Below are 12,586 nucleotides of genomic sequence, written 5' to 3'. Positions count from 1 at the left end.
AGTACACCCCCCAAGCATGTTGTTATTCATTCTGTTTTCATGTATGTAATTATGTAAGAAGAATAAGAAGAGATAATCTAGGAAATAATCTAGGAAATGGCAAATATTTGACACGCTGCCTCACACTGTTGTCTAAAATATGAAGCTGAAATTCAATATATGTTGCAGTGCCTTTCTAATTTTGCTGTAAAAGGGGAATTCCAGTAAAATTTTCATTCAGCATCATCTTCAATGACTGTGGCAATTAATGCAAGATTGTAGGACAGATGTGGTATCAGCAGAATCCACCCAAACACTGTCTGGCGGTAAAATTTGCACAAATTCGCGAATCAATCGCACAGTCTTGGGTCGCCCACGTGGGCTATGCCTGCATACAAGATAAAATCGAGCGGTTTTGCTAGCAAGATGTGTAGCAGTTTATGTTTCTCACGCTAGCATCACCCTCTCCTCTGCTCTGCAGGCTGTTAGCAGAAGCCTTTGTTATCTTTTCCTGCTTTGTAGCTGAAAATGGATGACGTGTCCTCACTCCTTACCCCCCCTCGGCTCTCTGTTATGTAGTATAGGGATACAGTTGCTATGCCGATGTTGACCCTGGTGACGCAATGGCTCTGTGGCTTTGTCTTGTGTATTTATAGAGATGCAGTGTGTGTCTAGTGAAGATGAAGGGGCTGATTCACAGCAGCATATTGCCTGCAGCTGGATGACCACAGCTTCCTGCGTTCCTCTGCGCTCCACTGTGTGAGAGGGCCTAAGAGCTGAGCGGAGAGGTGTGTTGCCAATAATTAGATTAGACTTCGTGGATTGATCAATCGTCAGATTGATCTGAGGTTGTCAGATGCCATCTACAGTTCTCTTACTTCCCTCATGAGCAAAGATAACATTGATTATGAATTAAAAAAAAAAAAAAAGTGCATCATTTACTACAGTGGGCAGAAGGCTTGGACGATGATGGAAGATTTAGACAAACGAATACCGTCCACAAAAATGATAAACAGTATTATTGTGATTCAGATTCAGTTGTGAAGTAGCACATGAGCATTACAGTCTGACCCTGTAGCATGAAATCTACGTGATGGTACTGTATCTACCATGCAAATATGAACCTGGCTGGCACAGATGGTGTGTAACACTCCTAACATCCAGTGGTTCTCTGTGGCGTGTTGGCCCTTCTTCTGCCAAAACATGTGCATTTTCCATTTTCCTCCCGGAGAGCAGGTCTCATGCACCAGGCCTAGTTTGTTGCAGTTCTGTTCGTAAAGCCTATCATTAAGTGCAGTTTTTTTTTGATTGTGTACATTTTGGAACTAACCATAGATTAGAATGATTGCACAAAAGGAAAGGCTAAATAAAGGCAAAGCAATAAAAAAATGTAAAAGAGAAGGAAACGACAATTTGCATAAACCTGGAGATCACACTGTGTGGGCTAAATGAACACACAACACTTTTCCATTGCTTTTGTTAGCAGTATAAACAACATATATCGCTTTTTAATGGGCCAAACTGGCATTTTTCTATTTGTAAATGTAATTTTAAAAATGTTCTACGTATTTAAATGTAACACCCATTGAAGTACATGCAAAGTAGAAACAAATGTCAATATCTATAATTAAAAGCAAGCAGATGGTGATAAAACAACTGGAGCTACACTGATACTGTATCGGTATCTGCTTTTTAGTGGCACTTCAGCACATCTGTGTGTGTGTGTGTGTGTGTGTGTGTGTGTGTGTGTGTGTGTGTCTCAGTATCAGAAGGGAAAACATGGTATTGGTGCATCCCTGTCTATCTTTATCTGTAACTATCTAGCACCACTTTTCATCTCTCTCGATGCCACAGAAGCAACAGAGGAGAAACATATATCATCTGTGGAACAAGGCCCGGTCTTGGGTACAACTATTAAACCAGAGCTGGCTGAACGTAGGAAGCAAGATGAGCAGTGAGGAGACAACTTTTCAGATGCGTACTCAGGAAGAAAAGAGGTTTTGTTTTCGGTTTCTTTTTTATAAATATAAAAGCTGCAGTTTTTGCATGAATAATTTTGTTGGTTGTGACAGTCATTGAAGTTTAAGTGCTTCAATCAGACTTTTCAATTTTTAGTGGATTACAGGGACACAGCTACTTTTGCCTTAGTGTTTTTAAAGTAAAAAATATACGGTGAGGAAAAAAAAAGCTTCAAAGCTTCAGTTAGAGGTGGGCGATATGGCAAAAATAATACTGCGCTGCTTTAAAGAATTTTCATGATACACGTTATGTCGCAATACAGGGTGGTTCAGAAAGATTTATCCGATTTCAAAGCGCCATGTTTTTACAACCTTGAGGAGCCTAGGAACCAATCACAATCCAACTGAAAGAGGGGGTCATAGAGTTTCTGACTGTCAGTGGAAGATGGCTCCCTTCAGTCTGAGAGGAGATGAGACCCCTGAGCAGAAAGCGTTCTGCGTTCTCCACTTCAATAAGAGTGAATCCGTCATAACTGTGCAGTGTGATTTTCGTGGGCAGTGAAGCTCCAACAGCTCAGAGCGTTCGTCGTTGGTTCCACAACACTGGATGATCCCCGAAATCGCACTGAAAGAGTCGTGAGTGCAGCGACACCCAACATGCTCAATCCAGTATGGGATGAATTTGACTATGGCGTTGATGTCTGTACAGCTGGAGGAGGTTCATACTGAGACCTTTTATAATTACATCATAAACTTTACGCTCATTAAACCATTTACAGTTCACTGCACTGATCTGTAATGATTTACAAGTGAAATAAATCTTTTTGAAATCGGATTAATCTTTTCGAATCACCCTGTATTATTTATTTTTTCTGACATCTGAGCAGTTGGAACAGAGAAAAAGAGCCAGTAGAGCTACATCTTAAAAATACTATCAAAAACTGTGAATACAGATTTTTACTCAATATTTAGCACTAAATTCAGTTAAACAAGACTAATTTTGCTCTCTTTATAACGAAACATGCAGATCTAAAAATAATATACGCAATATGTTCAGAAAAGCATATTGTATTGTATCATGATATAATGTATCGTGATAATTATGTATATTGTCATATCGCCCAACCTTGGCTCCAGTATTGGTATTGAAAAAGTGGTTTTGTTCTATCTCTGAATAAAATATGGACTGGATGCAGGTTTATTGTCCTGACTCCTCTTTGTATGGGTAATGGCGCGTGGTGAAGCCGCGTGGTGTCCTAAATGGCTAAACTCTGAAAAGGGAACAAAACCTTTTTGAACGTCTGCTTTCCTCCTGGTCTGGCAGCGTTTCGCCGTTCCATTCAAACCAGCAGTGCGCTGTCATTATGGAGAGTCGGGCCTGTAGGTCCTTTTGAGGTAAAACTGTAAGAGTTGGAGACGTCGTAATCGCTGAGCGTCTTTTGATCAGCGCGGCGGCTGAAATTGGTGAGGCGGGCAGTTTTCCGTTGTGGATGCCGCTTCTTTGATGTGGTGGCTTGCGAGTTGGATCAAGGGATAGTGTAAACAAGTCTGTTGTAAAGAGACCTCCAAAGAGAACTTGCTGTTTCACTGCCAGCTGACTCTGAATGTGGTCTTTTCCATTCAAACCAGCTAGGAATGGCGTTATTGTCGGTTACCTTTTTGTTAAGGATCAAATGGCTTTCTCGACATGTTTCATACTGATTTAACTCGGTGTACTGGGTATTATTTGCGAGCCAGGCTGCACTGATTTTAATACCGTTTAATGTTGAAAATGTCATGGAAACCACTGTTGGTGATCAAAGCTAGGCATCTGGGTTCTGCCTAGCAGAGTAAAGTGGGTGGGGAGGAGTAGGACACACCCACACTCAAATTACTAGACCTTTTTAATTTTTCATTTAAAAATTTTAGGGTTTGTAGTTTTTAGGGGTGTCCGATATGGCAAAAACATATCGCAGTACTTCAAGACATTTTCTTTATGCACAACATGCATGATATGTATTTTTTTCCTTAGTTTGAGCAGACAAAAAAGAACCACTGGTGCCACATTAATCTTTTCAACTCCTTCATCACTTCATCACATTCTTTACTTCATAACTTTCATATTTTATAAGCTTCATTCTGAAGGTGGGGGTCGTATGAGAGCTGTAACTGTCTTCTTTGCAGGCAGTTAGATGGGTAATATAGTTTTAAACCTTTGAAATAAAAGAAGCTGAACTCAGATTTTTTTTTTTTCCTACTGAAATTTGACCCTTTTTTCCACAAATCTGAGCTATAAACTGGATCTCAGATAGCGTTTCTTCAGTGATCTGCTCTGTAAATTTTTTTTATAAAAAAAAAAAATAATAAATACAAAGAGCATCTAATATTTTTGGCTTTCAGCAGTAGATTAGCGTATAGCATTATGTTTATGATCATAAAACACATTTGATGGGAACTTTTACAAAAAAAAAACAACAAAATTTACATTTATTTCATGAAGTTACTGAATAATTTGCCTTACTATTTGGGCATGTAAAAAAACGGAATATACCCTGGAGAATAAGAGGTTAAAATATATATATACTGTAAAAAATTATGAAAACAGTGATTGCTATTCAACATTTCACATAACACGCTGCACCAAATCCAATTAAACAGGCCATATGCTCTCTTTGCTCTTTAAGTACTGATGATTATAGTTTAAAGATTATTGTAGTTTAAAGATTATAGCGATATAATGTGTTGTACTGTAATCATTAGTAAACGTCACCACCACCACAGATTTTGCCTATTTTGCTATCAAAAACCAAATCAAGTCTTGACTTGATATTACATGGAAAATCATATCAAACCAGAAGAAATATGCATCGTTACACTCTAGCGACCAACACTCACAGTATAATAAACATCTTGGTTGTGTGATCGCATGATAACCTGTTCAGACAGGTAAGATCGGAGTTTAAAGTTTATTGGCAGCATTAATGGCACATATTCTATTGCCACCTTTTCTCATGAATGTCCTAACGTGCTTATGATCAGAGATGGGACTGTTACTGCTTAAGTAAAGTAAAATTAATAAATTATTTTAAGTAAAGTATTTCAGTGTGAAATGCAACAATTATATTTTCTGTAATTATTTATAATTATTGCATTTGATATATGGTTTATATAACAGGTCAACCAAATACTGTATACTGTATATTGCTGCTCTGGTTGCTACCGTAGTGACTGCTATGTTCATATATGCTAGGCTATCTGCTAATATGTCTATGTTACATCCGGCTTTGCACAGCTCCACATACTCTCAGCACTCTGTACTGCCTGTGCCCTGTTTTTGTATTTATTATGAGCCTTTCGTATTTATTGCACTGCATTGTCTGCACTGTGTATATTGTATTGTTTTGCACTTTGTGTTCCTGTTCCAGTGTTGCGTCATGGTCCTGGAGGAATGTCGTTTCGTTTCACTGTGTATTTGTATATAGATGAAATGACGACAAAGCCTCTTGAACTTGAACTTGCTTTTCATATTATACCATGACACAGAACCCACTGATAATTATATATTTCCAAATTTGTTTACAGATTGTTGTGTATTTATAAAAAGTCATAGTGAAACTAAACCGCTGTGCTGCTGCAGTGTTGTGCAAAGCATTCACCACTGTGCACCACTCAACACTTGAGTTACACATCAGTATGTGGAGAAATTAATGTATTGTGTCTGTTAGTGCTTTTTAAACTTTTTGGGCTGGTTTCCCACATCCAGGTTAAGCCTAGGCCTAGACTAAAATGATTACCAGTACTGACTCATTGTAAATGCTGTTTAATCCCTTTTAAATGTATTTTAAGTAAATATATCTGAATCTGTAATAATTTAGTTTGATAACGTGATGGTATATTTTCATACCTTTTCCCTCTCATGATATTTTAAATGGACTTTGCTGGCCACTGTATTGCTGCAGTTAGGTTTGCTCATCTAATCAGTGTGTTTTGTCTCAATCAGGTGCTAGATGGTGAGTTTGAAGGCCATGCGTAATGCTGAAACAACTCGCCCAGAGTCAGAATGAGTGTCACAGATGGCGACGGGACAGCTAGCCAAGATGGACGGGCCTACGTTCTTCAGATCTACCCCCGCCTCGCCTTGGAGACGGTGCCATGTTTCACGCTCAAAGTCCGCAAGGAGGCCACAGCAGCAACGGTTATCCAGGACGTGGCGGCCAGCCTGGGCCTGGACACGGCCAAGCGTTACGTCCTGGCGGAGGTGAAGGAGAGCGGCGGAGAGGAGTGGGTTCTAGAGTCCACAGACCTGCCGGTGCACAGGGTTCTTCTCTGGCCGCGGAAGGCTCAGGAGGAGCATCCTCAGAGCGAAGGGTTCTACTTCCTCCTTCAGGAGCGTAACCATGACGGTTCCATCCGCTATGTGCACCTGCCCTCTGTGTATAAGGAAAAAGACGCCCAGCGGCTGGTCGCCCGAGGGTTCCTCCCTCCGCGCCATGAGGATTTTGACGACTTGTGCAACCTACCTTTCCTCAATGAGGACACTATCCTGGAAAACCTGCGCAATCGCTTTCAGAAGAAGAAGATCTACACATACGCCGGCAGCATCCTCGTCGCCATCAACCCCTTTAAGTTCCTCCCGATTTACAACCCCAAGTATGTCAAGATGTATGAGAACCACCAGCTGGGCAAGCTGGAGCCCCACATTTTTGCCATCGCCGATGTCGCGTATTATGCTATGCTGCGCAAACGGATCAACCAGTGCATCGTTATCTCTGGAGAGAGCGGCTCTGGAAAAACACAAAGCACTAACTTTCTCATCCACTGCCTGACGGCTCTCAGCCAGAAGGGCTACGCCAGCGGCGTGGAAAGGACCATCCTTGGAGCTGGACCTGTGCTGGAGGTAGGTCATGCATTACAGTGAAGTAATTTATGATTTAAGCCTCAACCAAGTTTGCAGAGCCATTGTGCACGTTTTTTTTTGTCATGTACACGCGAGCCTAGTAATTTCTGTAGTCTGATTGGACAACTGCAGGAATCAGGGCTTAAAAACTTAAAGGAATGATTTGGCAAATCAAATTTACCCAGTTTCACTTTTACCTTAGATGCCATCAATCGGTCAAGAAATGTTTGTTGTTACATTCTTCTTTAGTTTAGTGCTGGAGCTGCAAGACTAATGGTGCTAACAAACACTAAACATCAATAGTTGCCTGAAATCTTTTCCATAAATACACTATATGGTCAAAAATATGTGGACACTGAGCATTTGGGCTTCCCCAAACTGCTGCCACAAATCTGGAAGCATATAATTGATCTAAAATGTCTGTGTGCTGCATCAACATCACCTTTCACTGGAACTAAGGGGCCCAAACCCTGAAAAACCGCCCAGCTCATTATCCCTCCACCACCAAACATTACTGTTTGCAGTGCGTCTTCCGGTAGGTAGCGTCTCCTGGCATCCACCAAACCCAGATTCAGCCCTCAGACTGCCAGACAGTGAAGTGACACGTTTCCCCTGATCCAGAGTCCAGCGCTTGTCATTGTGCATAGTGATCTTAGGTTTGTGTGCAGCTGCTCAGCCATGGAAACCCATTTTACTTCGACACTCGGAGGCCCCACTCTGAGTTTGTGTGGTCTCCCTCTTTGTGGCTGAGCTGTTGTTGCTCTTAGACACTTCATTTCATAAAAATACCACTTACAGTTCACCTACAGAGCTAGCAGGGCAAAAATTTCATGAACTGACTTGTGGGAAAGGTGGCATGTTTAAAGTCACTGAGCTCTTCAGTTCGACCCATTCTACTGCCAGTGTTTGTCTATGGAGACTGCATGGCTATGCTTGATTTAGGCCTGTGAGCAAAGGGTGTGGTTGAAACGCCTGAACTAACTAATTAAGTTTTGTGTCCACATACTTTTGGCCATATAATGGACATTCCCAAAACTTGCATTAACCCACTCAGACCACATCTAGCTCTTCATTAAGGCAGACTTTTCGATGTGGTTTAGGGAGCTTACTGTAAAATATAAAAATCACCATGCAGGTGAATGTTGTGGGCAGCCACCTTCTGAATTCTGACAATTTTTTTATTTTATTTTATTTTTTAAATTGACATCTCAACATTATCATGTACAGCTGGTAGCTGACATGTGGGTCTGGCTTTCTGATTGCATGAGGCTTATCTCTCTTCAGAGCATTGTTTTTTTTTTTGTTTGTTTGTTTTTTTTTATTTAACCCTCTATTGCACACATTATGAGAGCAATTAAAATAAATAAATAAATAATTATTCAATTCACTTTCTTGCATTAAATGGACCAGATTGTGTGTGCAGGGGTGCTTCTGAGGTATGTTGCCTGGGAAGACATGATATGGAGCTGTGTTCCCTGAGGTGGTGAGACCTGGCTTGTAGCTGGCCAAATCCATTCCACTGTCGCACAATGTTGCTTCTAGGCAACAAACATATTTCTGCAAACTCTCATAGCAAAAAAAAAGTGATGCTGAAAGTTGAAAAAGAGGGTTAAAGAGAGAGAATGACCAGGTACATGCTTTTCATTCACTTACTCAAACTCTTCTGTTTATTGTTAACCCTGTCATTGTCCGTAAATACGTATAATGTTATCGTAAATTAAGGAAAATGGGTTTGTTGCCCTGAGGCAACATTGTGCAGTCTAGGGTTAATTTGATTCTTCGCAGGCCAGGCAGCCGGCACTGGATATCGAGCATCGTTAAGTGCAGTTTGTAGCTTGTCAGAGCCTAAATCTAATTGTAAAGGCAGACTGATGTTGCACTTACAGGTTTATTAGATTGCGCGTCCTCTCCTGCTTGTATAACAGAGACTTCAGCGTCTCAGAGAGCACTTACTGCTGCACTTAGTCATAATTTTAGCTCTTTCATAGAAAGAAGCAGTCGCCAGTCCACTCAGCTCAAAAAGCACTGCCTACTATAACTGAAATGGTGGGCTGTCTGTCCTCTTTCTTAACAGTGATGTGTCAGCTAGACAGAAGGGAAATTTCCCATATGCTGCTTTCCCACGTGGCCCCAAGCACATGTGAAAACGCAAGGTGCAACTTGCTGCACTACATTAGGGTGACATACTTATTAGAACCTGACGAGTTAAAAATATCACTGACATCAATTTTTATTAGCTAAAAGTTTTCATAACCAATACTATTGGCCAGTATAATTTTGTATAGACAGAACTGAACTTGAATAATTGGTTAAACGGTGCTTTGGTCACTAATATATATTTTTCAAAAATAAGTTTCCAGTTTCCAGAACAGTAGAAACTCACAAAGTCTTAAATAATATAAATATTGCACTGATAATAATTGTGTCTAGTGCAGATTACCAGAGTTCTTAGCAGTACTGTCTGCCTTGGTTGTATTTGTTCTGAGGGATTCTGTGGAGTAATGTTTTAAACAATTTGGTGTCTCATTTTATGTTCAACTTTTTGGACAGTTTAGACTTAATTTATTAATTCGTCTGCATTGACACCCACACTCGCCTGATGATCTTGTTGTACGTGCTTCATAGTTGTTATTTTCAGCATGATTGACACCTCACAAAGTTTTTCAGAGTTTCGAAGTTAGAGATAGTAGATCTGTCTCTATAGATTTGGTTAATTAATCCAGTAATCCAGTCCAAGAGAATATCATTTGAATTTGATGTTTCCATTTGCACTTTATTAGAGCATTCAGCAGTATGGCCAAACATGTATAAACTGTAATTAAAATTTCTAAATATTAATAAAAAGTTGTCACTAGCCCCTGTAGGCTTGTGGCTAGTAGGGGCTAGTTACCAGCTTTTTGTTTGAATTTTCTATTCCACGTTAAATTGAGCACCAGTTACTTTCTGGCACCTGCACAGGCACCTCAATGTAGCTGCTGCACCATTTAAGGTGGAACGGGAAGTTTGAACAAAAAGCTGGCGAATATGAAGCCAAATCAGCCGTGTTGGAATTCGACTTAAAAGAACAGTTAGAACTGTTGAGGGAGGCAAGTTTTTTGGGAGGCAAGTTTTTTGGAGGCAAGTTTTTTGGAGGCAAGTTTTTTGGAGGCAAGTTTTTTGGAGGCAAGTTTTTTGGAGTTTTTCGGGTTAGTAGTATTGTCCCGGATACTCATCCCTTCAATGGCCAGACATTGCTGGACTTGAAAATATAACGCTCACTCTTCAGAATCAGCTGGTCTACGGCTTGTTTTGCACAGAAGGCCCTGAGACCACGTCGCCGTCTGATGCAGCTGAACGAGTCAGGCAGCTCCTCAGGCAGTACAAGAGAAAACAGAAAAGCTCCGATGTCCATATCAGGCTAACACTAACCACAAACACTAACCAGCAGTTCCTTTATGTCCGTATACGCCCCAACTACCACAGTCAACTTTATAAATGAAAACATGTGAGGCTGCAGAAAGGCACAATGGAGTTCTACCTGATCCATTCAGGTTTCTTAGCAGCGCAGAAAAGCTTTTGTGGTCTTACGATCCAATGGGCTACCTGCAAACTGATCAGTCAACCTAGATCTGACACACTAGACACAAGCTAACACACTGTCCCTGTGACCACATGATACGATTCACTACAGTATGTTCCGAAATGATTCAGTACGATTCACTACATTGTGATGTTCCTCGTAATCTTGGCTGCTGTTCTCTGCAGTGCTGCTTTTCTTTCTCTCTCTCTCTCTCTCTCTCTCTCTCTCTCTCTCTCTCTCTCTCTCTCTCTCTTCACTCTGTCACAACATACCACAGGCTGTAGTTCCTTTTTAGAATATTAAAGTGAAAGAAGATGCAACGTGCGAGATCCCCTTCAGAGCGTCTTTCTGCCTGCACTTTAGGCAGAACTAGAAGTCATTTTCACCTCCGTCAGCGCAGTCATTGTCCCTCAACAGGCTCGGCCTTGGGTCTTATTACAAAACCTGCTTCCTCCTTCGCCTGTGGTCAGAGGAGAGCCTGTGAAAGCAGTCAGTTTGGACCAGACCTGAACCTCTTAAAGGGCTTGCATCATGGAAAACTAAATTTTCACACATTTGTTTAATTTTTTTTTTGAAGAGCCCATATCGTACATTTTTCTTGTATTTTCTTCCTTTAAGGCTGATATAAGATCATCAAGCTCTGTTCTGATAGACCGGACCTCATTCAAAAGGGCTCAGAGCTGAAGCACTCCTTATAACTTCAGTAATGGGCGGGGCTAAACTGCTGTCTGCTAAATAGGTGGACATTTGTAAATGAGTTGTTCTTGTGACATCACAGAAGCAGTGAATTCACCAGCCTGCTTTGCCTATTTGGTCCGTCTTGACTGGGTAGTAAATGGTTTTGAAACTTTGACAGTTTGACTTCAAACAATTTTCAGAAAAGCGAGAGAAATTTTTTTTTCTGTTATAAGGGGCCTTTTAAAGAAATGTTTTGAGGTATGTAAACACTCTTAGATCCGAAATATAGCATTCACTCCCCGGCCTCTTAATCTCATTGGAACCACCAGTGGTTCCAGAACGCACAGTCATATTCTTTACTTCATAACTTTAATATTCCATAGGCTACGTTCAAAAGATAGGTGGAGTATGGAAGCTGTAACTCTCTTCTTCTGAGTCAAATAGATGGGTTATGTAAATTTGTAAGAAAGCTAATAAAAATTTGGCTACAAATTTGGCTACAAAGTCATGTCCCATAACTACGAACTATCAAAAATGAATTGCAATCATGAATATTCATATTATTCATATATAATTCATATAATTAGGTGAAATTGAGCCTCAACCAATGTGTACAAATCAAATATCAAATGAAAGGGCTGATTCCCAGGATTATAAACAAATACATCATTATTCTGTAAGACCCCATTTTTTTCGGCCCCCGCTGCTTTTTGAATGAGGTGCAATACAGGATAGCCAATCAGAACAGAGGTCATTTTACATAAGTTTTAAAGGCACAGTAACAAGTACAGCCTGTTTAATTCTAAGGGATAAAGAGAGGTTTTAAAATGGTCACATAAAAATGAAGTATGATTTGTTGGTGCACCACACAGATGTTCTAAGTGGGGCTTAGGGAACAAAAATACAAGAAAAAATGTAGGATATGGATCCTTTAAATGAACAAACTGCACAGCCAGGCCAGAATAAGGCTGATAAAAAGGGATGGGCGGCTTCAGATGTGAAACTTTTTAAATCTCTGAAGAAAAGGAGAGAAATTACACCGATTTACACTGAAATAGATGAGCCTTGCTTGCGAGTTACGCACTTCAGACATGAGGTTTTCACTGGATATGCCAGTGGAAAGTGACTCAGTTTTAGATGGGATTCAATTACAATGTAACTTAATTTTTTTTTCTTCCTCTCCCTAAATTGTATGCACTCCACCCTTCTGCACATTTCACCCATCGCAAACCTGAAGACACTGAAATGTACTGTAATTATAACTGAAGAATATGCTGCCTAAATTGCTTTATGTTCATGCTGAGTAACGTTTTTTTTAAAGGTTAAGTCTTTGTTTAAATTACACACAGTAAAATGATTGGGTATTTGGCTTTGTCATGGTGTAAAATAGCTGCCTTTGTAAAATGAAATATCTAAAAGTGAACAGTGGGAATATTTTGAGACTGTTAGACAAACAGTTTTCATGTCCCTGCTTGCTCTGCGTAACAGTACTTTCCCCCCTACAACATAAAATAGTCTGCAGACATGAGCGTTGCA

General features: G+C 40.3%; 1 protein-coding gene across 4 annotated transcripts in view; it reads left to right on the top strand.

Annotated features, from left to right (window-relative positions):
• LOC118818750 (unconventional myosin-IXb) overlaps positions 1–12,586 on the top strand; it is a 129,517-nt gene that overhangs the window by 31,673 nt on the left and 85,258 nt on the right. For all 4 annotated transcript variants that reach the window (XR_005008109.1, XR_005008108.1, XM_036586122.1 and 1 more), the window contains exon 2: positions 5,917–6,813. Coding sequence is in view for 2 of the 4 variants with exons in the window: in XM_036586122.1 (XP_036442015.1) it covers positions 5,977–6,813 (837 nt within the window). In the remaining 2 variants the exon portion in view is untranslated. The remainder of the gene's footprint in view (positions 1–5,916; positions 6,814–12,586) is intronic.

The sequence above is a fragment of the Colossoma macropomum genome, unplaced genomic scaffold (assembly GCF_904425465.1).
Source record: "Colossoma macropomum unplaced genomic scaffold, Colossoma_macropomum, whole genome shotgun sequence".
Taxonomy (NCBI): Eukaryota; Metazoa; Chordata; class Actinopteri; order Characiformes; family Serrasalmidae; genus Colossoma; species Colossoma macropomum.
Note: the sequence above shows the minus strand (reverse complement) of the source record. Positions and strands in the feature narration are given on the sequence as shown.